This window comes from Wasmannia auropunctata, unplaced genomic scaffold (assembly GCF_000956235.1).
Source record: "Wasmannia auropunctata unplaced genomic scaffold, wasmannia.A_1.0 LD334508.1, whole genome shotgun sequence".
NCBI lineage: Eukaryota > Metazoa > Arthropoda > Insecta > Hymenoptera > Formicidae > Wasmannia > Wasmannia auropunctata.
In genome coordinates, this window is record NW_012028382.1 from 1,725,810 (window position 1) to 1,749,463 (window position 23,654).

Here is a 23,654-nt window from a genome sequence, read left to right on the forward strand (position 1 = left end):
TGATTATTTTACTATGTCAAATACGAAAAAAATTTGTTGCAATATTTTGAAATTAATTAAACATGGATACAGTACGGATGAAAAATAATCGAAAGAGGTGCTTTAAAATTCCATATTAATAGTGTGTTTATGCATTTGCAATACATAATTTAAGTACTATGTGCAAGATTGTTATTTTATGTCGCGTAAGAAATTTCGAACTTTACACAATTCCAATATTTATACCGTTGTCGTTGTTGTCGTTGTTGCTGGTCCTTTTGGTTTAATCATCATCAACGCACGTTTTAAAGTATAATCCCAACCTCTCCAACGGAACCATACGATACCTTTAGTAACAACATAATTTTTATTCAATGCAAATTGAGAACTTAATTTTGATTTTGATTTTTCCGTAATTTACGATCTCTATTCCATTAGTTAGAAGGATAAAAATTTCTTTTAATTTTAATATTCGCATTAGCGACGTAGAAACATACCTTGTCGTGCAGTAAGATCTTGTGGATCATTTAAGTAAAGACCGTTTAAGCCACGTCCACAAGACTTCCACCACCAACCACCCTTGAGCATCGAAGCACAATTCAAGGATGATCTATCGTTATCCCTAAAAGTATAAATATTTCTAAATCAAATAAGTTCTCATGGTAAATAATTTCGCATATACGGTAATACAAGAATATATATTTCATTTGTTATGCAATAAATGTTTTATATTATTTATTATATAACATGTATCTAATAACCTGTTGTACGTAGAGAATGGGCTATTGTTCGACCCGTACCAAGGATCGTTTAATGAATCTCCGGCATTTCCTTCGTACCCATCTATCTCCAATTTATAATACTCTCCCTCGGAATAAATCTTAAAATGCGAATACTGTGCATACCTAGTAAAATCAAATTATAATTGTACTCGATCGATTTCAACTTATACCAGGATGATCTATCGCCAGTACGGGAATTGGTAAGGCTTATACGCATTGTTAGTACCTTTTAAGTAGTAAAAAAGCTACGATAATCAATCTACAATTTAGGCATATACCTTTTGTTACCTTCGAAGTCCTCAAGTTCAACTCTGAGCATATAATCTTCATTATTTGTTAACATGTATATATTTTCATTGCCTAGCCAAAATTCTTTAGCAGGATCTCCAAATCCGTTTTTATAATCTGACCAATCTCTATTAAAGTTCTCTCTTGGCTCTCCAAAATCATCTCTCCTTTGAATAACCTTTAAGAATAAAAATTTGCTATAAATCTAAAATGCGAACAGTATGCAAATATGCCCGTATTATTATTGTTACGTATTCTTCTTATTATATTTCTTACTCTATTTTCCATTAAATTATAAAATTTATAACTTTTATTTTAATATCGTTATATATAAACACACATATATTGTTTGATATTGACAATAAACTCACCGACCAGCCACCATCAGCAATTTCCTGTTCACAAAAGACTTTAAGGAACCAGTACGTTGTACCGCGTATTTGTAGGTAGTACACTCCACTGTCTCTCATTCCTCCGTTTAATAAATCCACACAAGAATATCCCTAAATTCACAAAATGCAGAAGAGGTAGAAAATTAAAAATCGATATGTATATAGATAATATATCAAAATGTTTTCTCCTGCTCCTTAAAATAAATCTCGCGAAAAATATCTGATATAATCAAATAAGAATAAAAAATCTATTAAAATATTTTAAACAATTAAATACATTTTTGGCAAAATTTTGTAATTTTTTCCTTTAGCAAGCACATCCGTTTTATCGACTTTAAGACGATATTGAAAAAAAAAAAAAAAGAAAAATCGCACAAACTATTAAAATACCTTGATATCCTTATAATTGATTAATATTTCGCTTGTGAAAGTAGAATTTGCTAAACTGGGCTTATTTTTAACACTCGGGAATATCACTCCACGATTTCTACTGTTTGGTCTCGCGGTACTCGAAGATGTTGCCGTCATGGGTGTCGTGGAACTAGTAGGATTATTCGAGGGTGAAGCAACGGATGATATCGATGTCGTGGTTGACAAGGGCGGTGTGATAGTGGGTAGCGTAGATGTGGGCATCTCCGTTACAAAATCTTCGGTCACGCTGACGTATCTTGGAATAAACAACATAAAAATTACTTCGTATTTGAGTCATTTTTTCTACTTACAAAAAGTACTTTCAATCAACCGAAGAAATTTGTGGAAAATTTTCGTTGAGGAACAATTAAATTGCAATCAATTGTCACTACTTTTTAAAAAAATTGGACGCTATTAAAATTATTCTATAATTTATGTATATTGCTATTATATTATCACATAATTAATCTTTAATAATTATTTTGCAAATTATTTAATATAAGAAGTGCATACCTGCTTGGATCATATTCAACGAGTCGATCGATTGTTGGGTCCAGTAACAATTCAGCTGGAATCGGACGTTGCGCGAGAGTGGCCACATCGTCCTCCTGCTTCCTCAAGCGGCTCTCGACGCCCTCGAGGTTTTCAATGATTTTATTCGTTTTTGATCGTAGATCGGCGTGAATTTCGTTAATCGCTCGCTCTTGCCTTTGAGTCTGAGTAAGTAATTCGTCGGATTTTGGCAGCAGATCGTCCACTGAACTCTTGGTGCCCATCTAATATTATTCAAATCAACGTTATGTTATTCTTGACATTGTTAAACGCGCCAAACTGATTGTATAATGTATATCGGCTTATCATCAATACTGATTTGCACTCCCGAATCTTAATATTTCGTTCATATTTAAAACTTACCACTACGTTCCAAACTTGATCCATTTTTTCCGAAACGGTAAGCATCGGATACATTTGTTCGGCGAGACGGTCGATTTTACTTTGCTTCGTCGGAGCTTCGGTTGTTGTTAAATTAAGACGATTGTGCCGATTGTTCTCGTGATTTTTCTCGACAATAGCTTCGTGCACGTCACTAATCATATTGTACACCGCTCCGAGATTATCCGACACTAGATTCATATGGAATTGAAGCTTTCGATCCATACTACCTGTCGCTTGCTTAAGATTCTCAATCTCGAGCGTCATATGGTTCATCACCTCGTTACTCATAGCCTTGGTGATCTCGATGACACTCATACTGACAGGCTTCTTCTCACTCGCCTCGGCATTTATATCGTCATTTTGTAAGAAATTGTTGTCGAGCTGATTCTTAAGATTGACAAGCTTATGATCGATGTCGGAAACTTTCTGATCCAGAGAAATCAATTTTTCGCCAAGGTTTTCTGGCGACTGGTCATTTTGATCATGATGAATCATACGTATTAATGGAGCTGTAAATTTTAAAACATTGGGCGATTTGATTTCAAATTATGCAGGTACTTTCACAATGAAAATAAAATAAAATATAATAATTCTTTCTTAAAATAAAAGCTCGACTTATCTCTACGTGTACATACATTTTGATAGCTTAGAAATGTCTTAAAACAGTCTGAAAATGCAATTTTTTTCTCTTTGTGTGTTACATGCGAAAAAAGAAATCGAGATCGGCTGAATAACCAAGTATAAATAGCTTCGTGAAGGTACATATCGCACACTTACCATCTTCCGTATGACTTCCGCTTTTACTTTCGGTAATCCTCGTTGCGGTTTCCGCGGAAACTATGCTAGGATACGCATTGAAGAGCTTCAAATCTAACGTCCTAAGTTTAGTAATGACCGCATCCGTCTTGTCAATGTTATCGTTTACGCGTGAATCTAAAGCCTCTACTCTTCTCATCAAATGCTCCACCGCTTTATCTAAATTCTCGATTCGCTGTAACTTGGACTCCAAAGTCGATACTATTACTTCGAAGACGTTGAAAAGGTATTGCTCTCTACAACAAATAATATTCATTGCCTTCGTCTAATTGCTGCTTCACATCATCGCCAATAATCGTCTATCAAACAAACGCTTTTCAGTGCTAAAATAGATCGTTCGAAAATATATTTTAATGTTTTCTTGATTACCATTAAATAAATTTTAGTTAATAAATTTTTTATCATTGGTAATTTAATTAACAGCGCGCAGCACTGTAATTTTATCATTACACAAAATTACTCAATTACTTCGGCCGCTATTACATTAAATGAAAAAGACTCATTATAGTACCGCGAATCAAACATTTGCCACGGCTCTCCATCGTTCTACTGAAGATGCATCGCATTTAGTGTCATTAATGTGAAGCTACAACATCGCGTGATGCACGGTTATGAATACATTCGCAAACTAAATGGAAAGTTTCGTAAGCGGATCGGCAAGCTTTGGAAGTATGATCGACTGGTTTACGTAACGAGCGGTTAACTGTTCGGTTCTCCCGTCTATAAGAGATCTGTTATTACGGTTCATTTTGTACTTTATCCCTCGCGTAAAACCGAAAGAAACCGAGATGTTCTCGTTTGAGCAAAAAAAAAAGAAAGAAAAAAGAAACGACAAGAGAGAGAAAATCATCCTCTCTAAATTCTCTCACCTATTTCGCTGCAAATTGCGAGAAGACGACTGTAGCGTTGCGCCGGTATTATTATGGCTTGCACTACGCGTGCTGCGCTGATCAGCGGATGTTCGAGGTAATCTAGGACTTCCCGCTAAGACAAAGCCCAAAACGCACGCGATAACAATCACCGTTCGTTTCATAATTACAATTAATGTCCTGCGAATTCGTAATATTTTCAAAGAGCCTCGAACCGTCGACGCAGCTACGTTTGAAGACGCGAGCGCATAGTTACGTAGACAGGTACATGTACGAAAAAGTCATTCAATTCACAATTAAGTTCGACTTATCGTGAAATCCGATGAAAAAAATGGACGAATGCGCGCGAATCCATGTACGCTTTCGTGTACTCTTCTTCCTTCCTTCCTCTCTTCCGTTTTGTCTAGCCTCGTTGCATGTGTGAATATACATCTAACTTCTGGTACACACTCGTCACTTATTGCACGTGCACTTTGATTTATCACATAGTGTCGCGCGGATGTAAATAAAACCGTGGTTGAGATTCATTTATACGGTGAATCTTGCTCATTCGCGCATAATTACAGACTATAAGGAATTCAATTCATGCATAAATCTCTTTAAATTTTTCTGCACGGAGCCGTATGCGACTTGGCGAATACACGAAATAAACGTGACATATCTTTCGAGAATGCGTCAACGCATCGCGAGCGATTTCACTCGAAAATAATACAGGAAAATAAATTATTATTATATACCGATATGAATTTCCGCGTCACACTGTAATCACTTATACTCGTCTTTATCTTGAACGGAAGAGTTTTTAAGCTCGACAAGAAAAGATTCGATATTTGCGCGCACTTGCACCCTCTTTCAAAGGCAGCAAACTAATAAAATTGCGGAAATGCCATGTAGAACACTTTGCGTTACTGCAAGGGAGGATGTCCAATTTAAATTGAGATAGCTTTACTTCACCGGACACTGTAGAACTGTAGACTGGAACAACCAATTTTTATTACTATCCGATTGAGAAACAACGATCGATTCTCCTACATGAAATTTTGCTTGTCTTTCACTATTTCCACTTTTATTTTCCCCTTTTCTCCTTTTTACTTCTTCTTCTTGTTGCGGTCTCGCTGCTAATGTCGCTCTGGTATCGAATCCTTCAAAAACAGGCGCAACTTGAGGGACAGCTGACGATGAAGAAGATTGATTGAGACGAAAGTGTCGGACAAGTGTATAGAAAGTTGAGGAGTACGTCGCGCGATTAAAATATTGCGTGTGCCGTGGATGAGTCAACTCGCGCGTCGATACGGTAATTAATTAGCGAAGCGATTAGAACGGATCTCCCTTTTTTATTTTTTTCTCTCTCTTTTTTTTACAGCGTGTCGACCGCGGCCGTAGAACCGGTCGATTGGAGCCGTACGGGTATATACATCGCACGATCGGACGGAAACACGCTACGGCATGGCACGTCGGTCGTGGATAGCCGACGAGAGTGCGACGGGCACGCAGTTTTCGGTCAACTGTAAGACTTACTTTCACATTAAAGTGGCCGCGCACTCGCGCGCGCGCGCGCGAACATACGGGCGAGCGAGTGAGCGAGCGAGCGAGCGAGCGATTCGAGCGAGCGAGCGTACTCAACAGTCGCGACAGCCGCTCGTGAAACCCTTTCCTCCCCCGCTACCGCTCGGTTCTCGGACTCTCACTACCATTCCTTTTCAACTTGGAGAACCGGCGGTCCTGGTCCCATTCTCCAGTCTCGGTCGACCTGTACAGGTGGCGGTGAACGCGGTGAAAGGGTGGGGTGTTAAGACCCCACGGAGAACCTGGAGAACCTTTCCCGTACCACTACGGCTCGCCGCCGCATAGGCCGTGCGCAGCGAGTTGCGACCGGGAACCTTTGCAGAAAACGAAACCGAGAGTGCCTGGCCGGAATGAAAGGGGACTGCATTGCGTCGCCATCCGGTTATGGATTTTCATTCAGGAAATACACACATACACACACTCCGCCCGCTTCAGATCTCTTTTCGCGACGATTATCGTAACTGCTTTGTTCTCAGGACCCTTTACGGAGCGAACGCCAACGAGTTCATTCCGCAATACGGAGATCGAAGAGCGAAATGAGAAATCATAGTTTTTTGACTTGCTGCATATTTTTCATAAAATTCAACGCGAGTGTTTTAAACTCACTTGAATAGCTTCTATTTCTGCATAACACGTCAATATTATTTCTCGTAGAAATTTAAATTAAAGGTTTGTCAAATTTTAAAATAATTTTCCAAGAGCACCGCGTTTCTTTAATTCAATATAATAACTTAAAATTATGAAAATTCATCATCTCTGAGCTTTCTTTATTGACGTGACGTTTTTATTCTTGAAGCACTTCCGGAAGCAGACAAAATCATTAGGCAGCATGCATAAAAATCGAGAAATATGAAAATATGAATTTGCGCTTGCAATGTTTTTGAAAATGCAATTAACGACGAATATTTAAATGTAAATGCTAATTTAAACCACCTGAAGCCTATACTTTTTAATATCTTTCCATAAAAAATTGAAATCAATTAAGATCTGTTAACTTTATAAATAGATTTTTTTTTTCAAAAGCGCCGCGTTTCATCGGTATGATCCGCGATATCACAACATTATTACATTATAATACAAGAACCAATTATCTCCGATCTTCCTCTATCATGAATCTAGAAATTATGATAAAATTTCTTTCAATAACGCGTAATAAAATGTAGGCGTAAAAAAGCGATACATTTACAATTTCAAGTACACACCGTACTGCTAGCCTATTACGTCATAGCGTTAATAAGTGTGTTACGTGATCTATGATCACGACTCACAGGCATATGACGATGACTAGACACGATTAGTCTGACATAAATGAAAAATCACGTGGTCATTTTTATAGTCCGTAATGCTCTCGGAACAATCTCGCAGTGCGCCGCGATCGGCAATGCAAATCGAGTGCATATATCGGAATTCCGTGGATCGCGCTACAAGGTGAAGATAACGAGGGAAAGCCAAAGGAGACAAAGAGGTAAAGGCGTCACAGTGAATCGTATTAACGAAGGGGGAAACAAAATCCGCGGCGAGTTGAGACAAATTAGAAAAGGAAAAGGGAACCATATTAGAGAAGTATATACGGCGTATACGAGTGTCGATTGTCTACCGACTAACGATCTGTCCGACCGGTTTGTTTGCGCCGTTTATTTGCCGCCCGGGCGGATTGTGAGAAGCGGAGGAACGAGCGACGGCGGCGGTCGCGGGAACGCTGCGGGCGAAGTCTCGTTCGTTTATTACATCGAGGATACTGGAGTAAGGCCGAATCGGCGCGGCGCGAGTCCGCGCGCGCGACTCGGAGAATGGTTGTATATCGCCTTGAAATATCCCAGCTCGCTATGATACAATCTCCTCGCGATTATTATGTGCCTCTCGATCGTTGGGCAATCGGGGGATCGATGAAAAAAACGGATCTCTCTCCCCCTCCGTCAGCCTCTCCCCCGGGGGAGATCCGCTCGCGGATCCGAGAGGATACGCACCTCGATCGCGATCGCATCCGCCGATCGTGTCAACGGCCCTGCGCGGACCGATCCGGGCGACAGACAGACTCTCGCCGCGATTACGTGGAAAACCAGAGTGTCATCCTGCAAATGAAATCAACGGGGGCGAAGGAAGGGGGTGTCGTTATGTCGTCGCGTGCGAAACAAGCATCGAGCGCGCCTTGAGGCTTAACGCAACGACGCTTGGAAATGAGTAAATTATAGAGATCGCGATACCTATTATTCTTTTTTTTCCAATGGCGCTATTTACGCAAACAATAAGTGGCGAGCGAGCTGTAAGAACACTGAATTAAGTTAATAACGTTCCTAATGCGAGATTAAAAATGTACATTACATGTGAGGATGGCCTTGTTATTTTTAATTTAAAATGAAATAGACGCACAATTACAGAGATGACAAGAGGAGAGAGAAAAGAAATGAAAAATATCCAGTTATCCAATTATAATGAACGGACGAGAAATATTCAAATGACCTCGCATACCTGCCGAGGAAAAAAAATAAAATGGTGCAATGCGTCATCTCGTTAACAACAATACGTTCCCAGAGTTCCGTCGAGAGCCGCGCATTTTCCATATGATTATCCTTCCGACTTCTCGCGAACGCCGCGCAAATTTTCCGGACGTTTCCGTGAGAAAACGGCTGACATGATAGTTTTTTCTTTCCATTTTTTTTTTGTTTCATCGGATTCCTCTATCTAAATAGCGATTACATCACACTTTCGAAAACGAAAGTGCAACGTATGAAAGTCATGATTACGCAAGCGCGGCTAGTACAAGTTGGTAGGTTCGTAAATTGTATAGGGTCACACCGCGTTCGAGTGCTGTCGCACTAAAACATAATAAGGATCTTGGCCGACTTTGCGAGATAAGATATCGATTATTAAGTATTATTAGTGTTAATCTCTGAACTGAAATTTTTCACTGGCACTACCAGCAAACACGCACGTCATCGGTCGCGTCATCGTTTTTCATACTTTTGATAAGAAACGCAGGATTCTCCTCGCCTATAACTTTCTGTTTATTTAAATCGAGAATTTCTTTCTTGAGAATTTCTCTTCTTATTTTACAGGTATAAGATCGCCGCCCGCGGTTTTTATCTGACCAGTAAAGTGAGCGGATCGAATTGTTCACGAGATCGTTTGGGACCGTTTAAAATTGCGATGACAAAAGAATTCTACGAACAATTCACATTTATATATAAATGAGTAAATAAGTATAAGAGTAAGTAAATTATATTTTATTACCCGTGAGTATATGTATATTTTTTATTTGAAAACAGATTATCGTCTGAATAAGAAGTAATTCTTATATAACAGTTATTTAAGAAATTATACATTGTTTATATACACTCATAATACATAATATATACGTGTAATGTGTGTATATTGTAATGTATTTAAAATACTGTATAGTAGACTATATATTATACATAGTAGACTTAAGTAGAGTATCGTAGGAAATACCGTTTCTCGACTGGAAACGGGTAAAGGCACTTTAATTGGAGAAATGGTGGTCAGTATCTCGCGCCACGCCTCACACTCCTCTCTTTTCCTTCCTTTCTCTGTTGCGCGTTTGGTGTAAAAATAACTAACAGATGTAAGCGACACAAACCGTACTCCTGGGCGCCTTTCGTTCTAGGTAAACGTTAAAAGGTGAACAACCCGTTTAATAGATACACGTCAAGAATGTATAATTTATAATTTCGTCACGGTTATTTAATTATTTATCAGAGATAGAAATAGAAAGGAAGAGAGAGAGAGAGAGAGAGAAAGGGAGAGAGGATGGCACACAGAGCATACACAGAACTTCTTTTAGCAATAAGGAATTAGATTTTAATTGGAATTAGATAATTGCGATATCTATACATTTCGTAATGTTTATAGCTTGCTTAGTAACGATTTACGAACCAAGAATGATAACGAAAATAATATAAGCGATGCTTTTCAACGATCGTCCCAGTAATCGCGCTTTCTTATCATCGAGGTGCGGCAAGCGGTCGCGTGCTGGGCAGATTTATCCGTTCAATTCCGGTGTCTTGGCGATTTGAAACAAAGCTTAGAGTATTACTGACTCTCTGTCGTAAGAGACAAATAAGCAACATCCGGCCGATCTCCGCGAGATAAGGACATCAACGGGGGCAGGAAAGGAAAAAAAATGGCAGGCAAGAAAATTGTGTCAGACGAGCGATTGTACGATTATTTGCGTACGTACGCAAAAACAATCAAGATGCCGGTCCCGAAAATTCGCATAACTGAGGCCACCAATAAAGGCGATAATTACGTGAGCGTCGTTTATCGCGCGACGATCGAGGGCATCCAGGGTGGCGAGGTCAAGAAAATTCAACTTATTCTGAAAACCACATCACAGACATATGACTCGAATGAGTTTTTGAATAGCAACAGAGTCACCAAATTATTTCAGCGCGAGATATTCTTTTATCGAGAGGTGCTGCCTATTTTCAAACAGACTTTCTGGGAGCACGGCGGGACTATCGATCGCTTCCCTATTTTACACGACGTTAACGACGAATCCGGAAAAGAGGTAATAATTTTGCGGTTCACCACTGCTAAACGTGATCCCATGCCGATGAAGCAATAACACGTACGGAGCCGAGTATCATGTAATCGCATATGTAAATTTTGTACGTTGCTTTTACATAATCTCTTTTCTTGCGCGGATATAACGCGGCCGCGCACATAATGAGGCCATAAAAGAAAGACAACCGTTCGACAATCACATCTTTAAGGAAGTTAAACATATGCATGTATAATTGAACGATATATTATTGTTGCGAATGTAAAACTTCACAAACGCTAATTCATTGTTAGGTATAATATTATCTTTTATTTCGATCAGCTAAGAACTGCTTGACTTCCCGCACTCTTCGCAAGTTCTCGAGACAATGCGTTTCACGATGCGTTGCTAAATTGGCTCCGCGAGATTTATACGTGTAATAAAACGCAGGCATCACATCGCGAAGTGAAATGTCGATTTATAATGACACACACGGATATACGGGCACGCATATGCGCCCGCCCGGGCATAATAAACTGGTTTAAAGATTATCAAGTAAGACATAAGGTCCGGTTAACCTTTGCATTACGCAATCTTTTCGCTAATGGCCAATCTACATTTAAGCGTTAATGCGAAAGGATCTCTCATATTTCGGCGCGGCTCCATCATTTCACTTGCGAAATTATTAATTTTGGAATTTAATTAATTTCGAAATTCACGGAAGCGCGCGTCACGGCGGGAAGCTTTCCTTTAAATCGCAACCCTCTGATTATCCGCTCGAAAAAAATAAAAATAAAAAACGCTACCGCGTTCGAAGTTTTATATAAGAAAACGATCGGCAATCGCAACGATATATAAATAACTATATATCTTCCGCAATTTTTGGAGGCCTTTTCACCGGTCGTATTTAACAGTAAAGACCGATGTAATCAATGCTAGGCACGCGGTAGAGATACGCGGAGCAAAGTATGTATCTGATAATTAGATGGCTCGCGAAAGTACACGTGCACTTCTTAAAGACTTGATTCTTGTTTAGTACGTAATTTCACATACGTAATATCCCTGACATTTTGATGGAAGAACCTCTATGTGTACAAGATGTCAAAAAAAAAGTTAAAGTAATTACCTTCTAATAGAAGGTAATTCTTATCTTATCTTATCTTGCATAAGACGTATAACTTTAATCCCATCTAATCATCATACATAATTATATTTACTTAAGCGATAAGACCTTATCTAGAGAACAGAAACTATTTTGTAATTCGCATTGCAATATACAGTTGCGCTTTTTCATGACGAATTTATTTACATTATGCGCACGCGTACATGCGTACACAAAGAAGGAACTCTTCTTATCCGTTAATAAACAACTATGAATAGCCACTCGTGAGATGACGTGACTCGACAACATTGAGCTATTATCATCCTCAGTTATCTCATAACATGATAAACTTTCACACGTGTTCCTCATGTAGCGCGATTACCGAGATTAGATTCGTATCTTCGCTTTAAAGAATACTCTAAAACGACAAGAAGCGAATGATTTGAATGAATAACGACACATAATTTATAATTTATCGTAGATACTGTTGTTAGAAAATCTAACGCCTCAAGGTTTCGTGATGGCCAAGTCAAAAATTATGGATTATCCGCATCTCAGCTTGGCGATGCGATGCTTAGGTGAATTTCACGCGTACAGCTTCATTACGCGTGCCGCAAATCCAGCGAGTTTCGAGAAATTACAGCGGATAGAGGAACCCTTGTTTAACGAACAATCAGATAGGAATGAAAACGATGAGAGTATGATGAAAACGGTCATCGAAACCATATTCAAGGTATTTCGCGTTCTTAAAAATCATCGATATACATCGAATTTAAAGCGGCTTTTCCTTATCTTTTTGTACAGATTTTAGCAAACGAAGACAAACATTATTCCGAAAGGTATCAACAGTTCTTAGAAAATATGCAGCAATGCATGATAGATGCAACCGATGGAAAAGCCGCTGAACCCTATGCCGTTGTGAACCATGGTGACTATTGGACTAACAACATGCTCTTCAAATACGACAAAGTATGTATAGATACATACAATTAGATACCTCCTCGATGAATATTTATACGCCGTGGCTATTCTTAAGAGTCGCGTTAAGTTAATATATACATAAGTAAATATACTTTCACACATCTTATACGGCATCGTTTCAGGAGGGAAATCCGTGCGACTTGCGTTTCTTAGATCTACAGATATGTCGTTACGCATCTCCCGTTTTAGATTTAGTTTATTTACTCTTCTGCTGCTGCACGCAAGAAACAAGGAGAAAACATTTTGATCAGGTAATACACGAATATTACGAAACACTATCCAAGTGTATCGAAAAAGCCGGTTATGATCCCAATATCCTCTTCCCTTACGAAGTATTGTCCCAACATTTTACCAAATTCGGAAAATTCGCGGCGATGATGGCTACTTTCGTTTTACATATATTTACCAGTAATGATGTAGAAATGAATAGTACATATTTGAATGATATACTCAGAGAAAGAGGAGAAAATGACAGTTTTTATAGAAGTATGGTAATAGGTACTTTTAAAGATCTCGTCGACAGAAATTATATATAAATTAATACTTTCATAATAATATTGATATATCACGAATAGACAAGCCAAAGACAAAGGAAAAAGTTGTCTTGTAGTTAAAAGTAAAATGTTATGTCAAACTTTAGAAATCAGTATAGCTGTAGTGCGAGTACAAATCTTAATCGGGTTAAAGGAATTTTAATAGCAATGACTTATTTACATAAATATAACTTATAAAAATTGTAAAACTTGTGAAAATTGTGTGTGTGCGTGTGTAATGTAAAAAAACGTGCATTATTAGATTTTTTATAATGACCGAAATAATGAAATTTTTGCAAAGAAAAAATTATTTAGTATTTTTTCATAAATTTTATGAAGATTTTTCTTGATTTTCATTTTTCCTTGACATTTCTAGTATATTATTCAAAATTTGGATATAGATATTATGACTTTTAATAAACAAAAATTTATGTAAAAAATCGTTAGATTTATAAGAAAATACTAAATAATTTTCTCTTTGCAAAAATTATATTGTTATTTCGATCACTATAAAAAATCTGAATGCGCGATGCTTTTTTACAAAGTACAAAAAATGCAAAAATGTACAAAATAAAATTTCTGCTCTTAGTTGCGATAAATTTATTATCTATATATCATTGTTTAAATGCATTCTCTTTGATAAGTCAATTTTTATGAACAATTTGAGAAAAGGAAGACGAAAATTGTATAAGAGATATATTTTAAAATGAAATATACAATTTCAATATACAAAATAAAGGCAATCTACTACATTGTTCGGTAATAAAAAGAATACTAGTTTAGTGATAATATATTTTAGCTCTTAGTAATAAGGTCTTCTTGGATTATTCTGAAAAAGTAAACGTAATAATTAAAATAAGTCGCTGGACATTTCCTACTTAATAAATTTCGTTATTTTATTATTTTATTATTATAAACATCGTGATACTCACTAATGGATTAGGCCTAAATCTATAAGCAAGCATCATCCGTTTTCTATATGCATCAAATTCATCATCATCTCTAGATACTCCATCTGGTCTTTCAGAACCTAGACCGGCACTATCCAGTCTATTCGTCGCTCTAGAAATATTCATTAAGAGCTCGAAAATACTCGACAAACGATATTCAACACGAGAGAAATAATGATATTAAAAATAACACTTACTTATTAATTGGTTCAATACGACCGCTACCCTCGCTACCCAACCCTTGTCCTTCACTCCATCCAAGCTTTTGTAACATCTGAAATCCTGTAAGTAGAAAAGTGTTACGAAATTATTAAATTAAAATAATTTTAACAAAAAATAAAGAATTACTTTAATTTTATTAGCATTTAACTTGAAAGATTCAATTTAAGAATGAATATAGTAGTTTAAAATAAATAGAAAATAATCTTCAAATTTAGCCGCTTTATATTTATTATATAAATACATAAAATATTAATAAAGACTGAAAAATAAAAATAACATACCTATATTATCTTCCTTTAACTTAAATTCCTTGTAGTCGCTCAAATCGGGTTCTTTTCCTTGCTTTACGGCATTATACTGTTCCATAAATTTTTTTAATTCATCCGGTGGCAGAAAATCGCCAATATGATGTTTGCCTTCCGCTTGCGCAGTTAATTCCTCGGCCCACATCTGTGTCGCCTCCATTTCAGCAGATCTCAGTTTATGTTCCCAAGTTCCTCCGTCTGTCTCCTCATCGCTGTCATACTCGTATTTATGTTTCCCTTGCGCTTCCAAACGTTTCACTTCTTCTCTCTTTTTTAAGAGATTTTGGTACAAGAGATTTATCTGAAAAATATATATGTTTTTATGTATACAAAAATTGATCTTTAAACTTAATTCTTTTACATTTTCATTATACAATCAGATGGAGAGTGAATTTTTATATACTCAGCTGTGTGTACATTTTTTATTTTGGCAATTGAGGCAACAATAATCTACCTTATAATGATCCTCTGCCTTTTTCCATTGTTCTTCGCTTAAATCGAGTGTGCCAAACGTTTGTCTCGCATAATGAATAAGTGCAGGATCGTTCCGTGAAATCTTAGTAAGCATTGGATTCTTTGATTTAACTTGTCTCTTCGATGGAGATGGTAATATGACTGCAGGTTGTCCGATTTGTCCCGGTATAGCTATGCCAGGTTGCGGAAGTACAGCACCCGATCTATTACCGGAAGATACATTTGTTTCTGTAACGAGAACTTTATTGTCTGGATCACCCCAGCGACTACGTTTTCTTCTTTTCCGTTCTTCCTTGTTATCGTCCTTTAACTGATCTGTTAAAAATGACATATATAAAGCTTGTGTTAATCAAATTGGTGTAACAAAATTTGCGTTAAATATCATTGAATTCATGGAATTATATTCACCATACAGGGTTGAATGACATTTCTGAGATTTATCCGCTTCGTCATTGTCACTAAGAGCTTCTTCAGGACAATAAAGTTCTGCACCACTGTTCCTCTTATCCGGCTTCTCCGCACGTAATTTTGAAACCAACCCCCTGTACTGCAGATACGCTGCACTTTGCTTTTGGTGCAGAAACCTTGATTAAAATGATACTTAAAACGCTGTCGAGTAATATGTACTCCTATAGATACAGTACTTTCATAGAAAAAGTGTAACGTTAATAAAAAGTAGCAGAATAAAATTTAAAATTTTGTTTGTGGATTAAGGAAATTGGAGGCGTTGACATTACATATAGTATATGTCTGGCATTTCACGATATACACGACATATAAACATCAAAAACAAGAAATAGTGTGTTTAAAAGAATATATAATTATGCTTCAAAAGATATGATTATAAATTAAAAGTTTTGTAATAAAATGTTGAAATATAATAGATGTCTCCTTCTGTTTTTAACTAATATTAAAATTTACATCGTATAAAATATAAATCTTAGAATTATGTAAAATATTTCACATTAGTGATGCAGAATAAATGTCTAATAAATATAGATAAATATTTATTGAAGATACATAAATGTTTTATAAATATATATAAGTACATTGGCTATTATTTAAAACTTGAGTAAAATGTTTTTATTACTTGAACAATCATTATATCTTTGTTAAACAAACAAAATGATCAAAACTTCTTGAGAATTAAATGTATATTTAAAAGAATATAGCAAATTTAAAGTTTACAGCAAGTGTGTTGTGCATGTGGGTGCACAGAAAAATTCTATTAAAAAATAATTGCATATTTTGCCTCAAACTTTTTCACATATCATATCTTTTGTAACATTTTTATAATATTTTTCATACAAATTCATAATTTCTTTCATAAAGAAAATGTTATGTTAGTAAAAATAAAACATTAATGTCTACAAAAAAAACAAAATTTTTTCTATGCTAAGAATTATGGGTTGTCAAACATATATGATACGATTGTTGTGATTGCAAGAAAAAATATCTTCAATGTAAGAATACATTCATTACTAACAATTTTATCAAGCCTAAAAATAGCTTGCTTTACGAAAATATAAGAAACATATAGACAAATTTCTGTACTCAGCAAATCTTTTTGCGAATACAGTTATTGAAAAATGCAAGCGCATATTTGCAGCAATTCACATTAAGCAGACATTCAACAAAATTGTACATTTAATTTGTCATGTTACTAAGATATCAAGAACTATATGATAGATTTGTACAATGCCCTATAATACAAAATAAAATATTATCGTCCTAGATATTGTAAGAGTATTAATTATATTACAAACGAGGAATGTGGGGAAATGGAAATACAAAACGAGGACCAGTGAGGACAGTAGTTACCATAATTTAGGATCTTGGGCATTCTTCTCTCGCACTTCTTGTTCTATCTCATCCCCACAGTCAGCGACGATTCGTGCCAGCTGCTCAGCCTCTACTAAACACACTTAGAATCCTTTGTCAGATACTTTGTATAATAATGCCCTAAATATCTATTCACGTGTTCACATGTGTATATATGTATACACACTTTTTTTTTACTAATTTACAATAAAAAGTATACATTAATTCTATTTTATAAATTCTAGTATTACGTGTTATAACACGAATTATCTTCCTAATATCCCAATATCATTAAAATTGTGCAAAGGATAAGACAAAGTTCTTACAGATAACATTACGTGACACAAAAGAAACACATTTCGCAACTGTGATAGCGTACCTTGTTGTTCAGAACTTTGTAGATTAGCCGGCGGTCTCACGGGTGGAGGTATCTGTACGTTGGGAGGACCCACCGAGATAGGTACCTGATTGGAAAGGGGATAGCCGCTGGACATGAGGCCGCGCGACGGTGCCGCGTTAGGGATGACATTGGGCGGCGGGATGTTTGGCGGTGGGATATTCAGGTTTGGCGGTGGAACCGAATTGATCGTCGACGGGACGGTGTGCACTGGCGGAGGTGCTGACATTATCATGGATGTTATCACGTTTGGGGGTGGGACATTGGCTACGTTTGGTACAGTTACCACGATGGCTTGCGAGCCCGTGATAGGCATCATGGTCGGTGGCATTTGGGACATTGGTGGCAAAATGTTTGGCGGCGGTATGTTAGGCGGGGGAATATTCGGGGGCTGTAAATTGGCGTTGCACGCCGGCGGCGGCGGTGGCACGCTGCACTGTTGCGGATTTTGTATGATGTGCTGTTGCGCGCTCGACGGCGAGGACAAGCTGGGCATTGGCATGGCCTGAGACATTTGCATGTTCGGCGGCGGGACATTCGTATTCGGTGGAATGCTTTGAATGGGAGGAGGCGGTGGAGGACGTATGATATGCGGCGCGATTTGCATTCTCACATTATTAGAGTGCTCGTTCATGTTAGTGTAATTATTGCTAAAATTCTTCGACACCGGCGGTATCCTCTGCATGTGCGCGGACGGGATATTCGGCGTCAAGGGCCTTATGTTCGGAGGTGGTATATTCGTGATTTGCATCTGCACCGGTTGCGACATGAGGGACGGGATGGAAGAGACGTGGTTGTTATTCTGAATTGGGAATTGCTGGTTAAACTGCGCGCGCTGCTGTCCATTCTGACTATAGCCGTGCCGCATCTCTGGACTGGGTGGCGATCTTCGCCTGGTAGGCGACGGACTCGACGACGAGCTGTGTTTCCTATCTGAACTTCTTCCCCATCGTGTGTCGTTTCTCCTGCGGTCACGCCTACTGTCCCAATCTCTGCTCTTTTCATTACTCCGCTTTCTCTCCCTGTCTCTCTCTCTGACAGGCTCATAGTTTCTCTCGTCTTTCCTCTTATCTTCCTTGTCCTGTTCCTGTTTACCGGTCGCTTTATTGGCTATCTTTTTAAACTGATCGAGGAAACTGCCATCATTGGCAAATACATTCATTGTAGGCTTGTCATCATCTTCCCTACAGATAAACAATGGATTTTATACTTTTGACACTTCCGAGCGATCGATATAATTGTTACAGACGCGCAAATTTCGTGCGGAAGATCGAGCTGACACGAGATATCGTGACGCAGAGATTTATTTCACTTACTTTGGAGCAGTAGTCTTACTAGTTGCTGTGGTCGAGGCCGACGAATTTGACTTCTTCATACACTCCACGGCTTCTTTCGCTCTCTGCTCTTGCATCTTCGCTTGGATCTCCATCTTCTTCTGCTGGATGATCTGCTCCTGCTTTGACATCTGCGCGAAACGTTCATTTCGTGAGGTTTTCGACACAAACGGATCGGACCCCTTCACACCGCGATACGCCATTTTCGTCTCCTGCGCGGTTTATCCACTCAACTTTGCGGCGACTCTACGAGACGTTTTACGAGCGGGCGATTAGAAAGGGATCTTCGTATCTCGCGGTATTTTTTATCCCAGGATCGCGCGTCGATTAATACAAAAAAAAATTTACACCCGTGCAACGGCACAACGGAGTCATGTCTCATATTTCATCGAGTACATAATGTGTCGACGGTGTCGGCCATGTATATTTTTACTTGCGTAATGTCTGCCAACCGAAATCAAATTGAGACAAGTGCTTGGTTAGATGTCCCATTGCCAATTGTTGCCAATTATATTTATAACCATTTATATTTGGCGAGGCCTATCTATAGTAAATATGCACAGCCAATAAAAACGCGTGCACTGAGAAATGAACCAATCAATCGCGTCTTCATTAGAAACGCAACATATGACATTTAAAACGTGTCAGATCCGTCAGATTAATTAAATAGCACACAATTCATTGATCAAGTATTGAGAATATATTGAGCCAATGTTGCGCCCACGAATTATGGTACATAAATGATTACTGTAACTTCAATAATAAATTAATGGTTCAAAAACAAAAATAAGGATTTCTAAACATAACCTATTTAATTTTAATAACAATGAATGTTATTTTCATGTAACATATATTATTAAAATTAAATAGGTTACGTTTAGAAATCCTTAGTTTTTTGTTTTTGAAATGATTTATTAATTTTCATTGTTATTAAAATTAATAACAATGAAAATTAAAAAATTGTTCAATAAGAATTGTATGCTTATATTTTTTTCTAATATTGCACTTTATTTTTAAACATATAGACATACAAATAAAAATTCTATACAATACTCACGTTGTTATGATATACATAACATTACGTATATATATAACAACTATGTATATGTGTATAATATATATACACTGGTGTAGTAAATATCGACATATATATATGTATATATTGATATAGAAGGAATATAAGTTACATAAAAACGACATAATATAAAATAGTAAAAATCAGTACAGAGAGTCAGAAGTCTCGTTATTACAAGTGCGAGTCACTGCAGCCGATCTTTAGCCTCTTATAGCGACGAGAAAAAATTTATATTCATATAGAATTGTATATGTATGTATTTTTGGACTGAATTCTCTATATTTATCCGAACCGTTGCTAGCCGTTCCGCCACAGCACATGTCAAGCTGCTCGATAAATTTTCTTAAATACCGACAATATTTACTGATCGACGTCAGAGTGTTCTACAAAGCCTGTGTCACTTACAGCTACTAGAAGAGTCTATCGATCATTGTTTAACAGCGTTCAATATTACAGACCAAACACGTAAGCTTAAAAGCGATTTAGTCGCGTAAAATTGGCTATATAATAATCTCTGTTAAAAAACTCTGAATTACCGTAACTTCTCTCGCTATTCCGTGTATCGCAAAACGAGGGGGCGCCTCCCCGCGAGATTAGAGTTAATTCCGAAAGAAAAAGAAATTCCTTTTATATACTATTATAGCGTTATTGAGTGGCGTGTTTGCCGCCGCTTCCGGCGTTAGTCGTTCAAATTAATATATTACGCTTGGCTTTGAATTCAGTCTTAAAATTTCTCTACTGGGCAGTAGCGTCCCCTTCGTAAATACCTCAGTAAAATGAATGCTACCCCCATTCGCCAGTCTTTCCGTTCGTGTCCCTTTGGTGGAATTCGTCGGAGTGTGAACTTGATCAACGTGTTTTGTACAACATACAACTCTACCTCGCATCCCCGGTACCTTGCCTCTGAAATATCGGCTTATTACTTTATTATTTGCGCTACGAACTTTTACGTGCTTGCCGCCCGCGACGCGAACGGTAAAATTATCGATAATCGATTCGCAAACGCCTTATTGAAATACTTCATTGTTCTTGATAGCTTGTACGACTGGCGGCTTGGAATTGGCATGATTGTCCTGATAATGCTTCCATAGGCCAGTTACGTTGTTTACCTGCGCACCACATCCAGGCATTTTGCATCTAGACATTATAAATGCTCGAATTTTGGAAGAACTAAAGGCATACCTACAAAGCGTGTGTATATATACACATCAGTTTACTTACATGAAGAAGCTGACAGTGGACGCCTTTCCTTGCTTTACCTTTGGCATTTGCTTACCAGTATTGGAATTAATTGCATTCGTGACTAATTTATGACTGTCTTGATGATGGCGATAGTGAGATATGTATTTGTACTTCTTTCCGCAACCGTTAATGTCGCATTTATACGTTTCCTGTTTATACCTAGACATGCGTTGTTTCTTTGGGGTGTACTCCTCGTCGTCCGAACAATTGCTATTCGTTTCTATCGAGCCCTCTTCGACTTTCAAAGAACTCTCACGCTCGAGACCGCTCCGAAAGACACGCTCCATGTTTCCTAAATCTATTCTATGCTCCTGATTTCGTATATTTAAATTGCATATTTCTGTTTTCAAATTTTTCGTAATGGTCACGTCGCTATTTATATAAACCACATTATTCTTATCCTGCGTGCACTCCACTTGAAGGATCTCTTCGCACTTTGGTGTTCCAGCATCGTATTTCCGTAAGAAATTATCCTTAATTATAAGCAGATCTTCGCTGCTGGAAAACTTGTTGATACCATTCAAAGATTCATTATTCGAGTAGTCGTCGCTGTTTGTAACAGTAATCTTATTCTGCTCGTGACAAAACTCGTTCTTCACCTGAATTTTCGTTTCGTTTCTAATAGAACAATTTTCTTCCTTATTTCCGTACTCTTCCTTTATGGTAAAGTTTTCGCTTGGCAGTTTTTCATAACATCCCTCGTCAGTCTTTTGTATAACTTCGTCGTCTATTGCATTTTCGGAGCCCTCGAAACAAATTATCTCGGGCTCTATTGGCAGTGTAGGTGGTTGTCTATGACAACTCTCAATATGCTCCTCAAGATTACCGCTGGTAGATTGCAAAGATCCGCAATTGGTGTATGGGCAAACAAAGACGTTTGTTTCGTTATTGTGCCATTCCTGATAATGTCGCCACATGCTACCTGGATCTGACAATTCCTCTCCGCACCCTGGCTCGCGACAACTACAAAAAATTCACAAGATATTAGTAAAATCTCACGATGCATTCTAAACTTCATATTCCTAGTAAATATTCTATATTTCGTCAAAATCACATTAATCAATATGTATATTTTTCTTATTCGCTGACTGTACAGCGATATATAATGAATCAATTTTACTCACATAAATCGAATTTTTAAAGCCTCTAGTGCCTCATGCGTCTTATATTCATCTTGATTAGTGAACACCTTATTGCAACCTCGTTGTTTGCAAGTGTATACTTCCTATGTATTGAAAATTTATTTAAACATAATGAGACTATTTGAATGCGTAGTACAAATTAAAAACATTTCAATGTCAATGAATTCCCCAGTTGACTGAGATAATACAAATATTAAAAAACTATATAATAAAAAAACAGAATATATTGATATTTTCATTATTATTAACAAACATAAAAATAATTTCTAGGTGTGTCTAGCACAGAAGTCTGGATTCGAGGATTTTATTAAATTTGACATTTTTGATAAATTGTAATTTGAGAAAATGTCGCAAGCAAATTTGGATCAATTCAGATCTAGGCATTAGATAAAAAATATAGACAAAAAAAATGAGAGACATTTACATTTTTGCAACACATTAAGAAATTTCTTTTAAAAGACAAGTGCACAATTACTGACCGCTCGTTGAATTTACATCGAAATTAAGTGAATTCATTGAAACAAAAGTTTCATTTTCACTTTTTCCAGTGTATTCTACTATTTGTTTTGGCTTAGGGGTCATCGACCCTAGGCGACCAATGACTCTATTGTAAACCTCACCTTTTTCGGCGCGATTTCCTCAATGGTGCGATTCCGCGAGACAAATCTGATGACGCTGACCTCGGTGGGCCGGTCGGCGCACGTCTCCGTACCCTGGCCCATCCTGGTGGTGACTCGCCTGACAAGTCAACGGGGCGAGAGCAGGGGGACGAGCTCACTCCACTCGCTCGCTCCGCTCGCGGAACTCACATAACCTATATCCTCGTGTGACGACGAGTTTGACAGAAAAAATTTCGTCTTTGCTGAATAAAGCCTGCACGAAGTTCCGCGGTTTCTCGACGGGGTCGACGCTTGGGTCACGGCGCTCACCGGCCAAACGCGCCCTCGAGTACACACAGAAACGCGCCGTCGATTCCAGCTCACATTATCACTCTGTCAATAATAACAATTACTTGTGTTGTCAAGTCAGTGCAGCGGGCGGAATTGTCCGGCCGCGCAACGACGACGCCGGTCGATTTGGGACATTGAGAACCGCTGCATGACCTAATACAAACAGACTCGTAAAATATATTTCAGAGGACATAGGAGAACGTAAGCACAAAAAAATTGAATTAACAAGAATTTTTTTAATTTCCACGGATTGCGATACCGAACACGGAATTTAACATCACGAAAATGATAAATCTCGACAATCTTTTTCGTATAAGTTTTGGAACGTACAGGAACGTAGCAGTGGGAAATCTTGGTAGTTTTCGACTCTCTGCTAGAATATAATATTATAAACTATGAATTTCTTTTAATGAGTTGTAGAACGCAATACTGAAGACAAACCCTCTACCGGAATAATTGTAAACTACGAAATTGTTGAATAAATTTTTGAACATTGCTAAAGAGATCTCTTTCGGAATGTGTGTGAATTATGGATTCCTCATTTTTTCAAAAGAGATGGTATAAAATTTTAAATTTTACAGCTATT

General features: G+C 37.6%; 4 protein-coding genes across 8 annotated transcripts; 1 reads left to right on the forward strand and 3 right to left on the reverse strand.

The window, feature by feature from the left end:
- Positions 1–98: 98 nt before the first annotated feature.
- LOC105458578 (angiopoietin-2) lies at positions 99–6,051 on the reverse strand. Its single transcript, XM_011704008.1, has 10 exons — positions 4,474–6,051; positions 3,566–3,840; positions 2,768–3,297; positions 2,366–2,628; positions 1,832–2,108; positions 1,421–1,552; positions 1,040–1,227; positions 741–884; positions 477–601; positions 99–326 (listed from the first exon to the last, which is right to left on the reverse strand). The coding sequence occupies exons 1-10, from the start codon at positions 4,635–4,637 to the stop codon at positions 220–222; spliced, it is 2,205 nt and encodes a 734-aa protein (XP_011702310.1). The 5' UTR covers positions 4,638–6,051; the 3' UTR covers positions 99–219.
- A 1,314-nt stretch (positions 6,052–7,365) lies between these two features.
- On the forward strand, positions 7,366–13,370 carry LOC105458579. Of its 4 annotated transcripts, none has more exons than XM_011704011.1 (6): positions 7,366–7,602; positions 9,096–9,247; positions 9,910–10,567; positions 12,124–12,375; positions 12,447–12,611; positions 12,746–13,370. In XM_011704011.1, the coding sequence occupies exons 3-6, from the start codon at positions 10,181–10,183 to the stop codon at positions 13,157–13,159; spliced, it is 1,218 nt and encodes a 405-aa protein (XP_011702313.1). In that variant the 5' UTR covers positions 7,366–7,602; positions 9,096–9,247; positions 9,910–10,180; the 3' UTR covers positions 13,160–13,370. The 4 variants fall into 4 exon arrangements, with proteins under 4 accessions (XP_011702313.1, XP_011702312.1, XP_011702314.1 ...); XM_011704010.1 differs by having other exon boundaries at positions 7,366–7,504; XM_011704012.1 differs by having other exon boundaries at positions 7,366–7,504; positions 10,010–10,567.
- Positions 13,371–13,835: 465 nt separating this feature from the next.
- On the reverse strand, positions 13,836–19,150 carry LOC105458580 (SURP and G-patch domain-containing protein 1). Its single transcript, XM_011704014.1, has 9 exons — positions 18,642–19,150; positions 17,308–18,509; positions 16,929–17,031; positions 15,516–15,691; positions 15,088–15,422; positions 14,610–14,934; positions 14,304–14,388; positions 14,089–14,218; positions 13,836–13,985 (listed from the first exon to the last, which is right to left on the reverse strand). Exons 1-9 carry the CDS (start codon positions 18,860–18,862, stop codon positions 13,959–13,961), a joined length of 2,604 nt encoding a protein of 867 aa, XP_011702316.1. The 5' UTR covers positions 18,863–19,150; the 3' UTR covers positions 13,836–13,958.
- A 1,471-nt stretch (positions 19,151–20,621) lies between these two features.
- Positions 20,622–23,376, reverse strand: LOC105458581 (transcription factor IIIA-like). 2 transcript variants are annotated; one of them, XM_011704015.1, is made up of 4 exons: positions 22,739–23,376; positions 22,101–22,201; positions 20,956–21,939; positions 20,622–20,871 (listed from the first exon to the last, which is right to left on the reverse strand). In XM_011704015.1, the coding sequence occupies exons 1-4, from the start codon at positions 22,838–22,840 to the stop codon at positions 20,742–20,744; spliced, it is 1,317 nt and encodes a 438-aa protein (XP_011702317.1). In that variant the 5' UTR covers positions 22,841–23,376; the 3' UTR covers positions 20,622–20,741. The 2 variants fall into 2 exon arrangements, with proteins under 2 accessions (XP_011702317.1, XP_011702318.1); XM_011704016.1 differs by having other exon boundaries at positions 20,776–20,843.
- Positions 23,377–23,654: the final 278 nt, after the last annotated feature.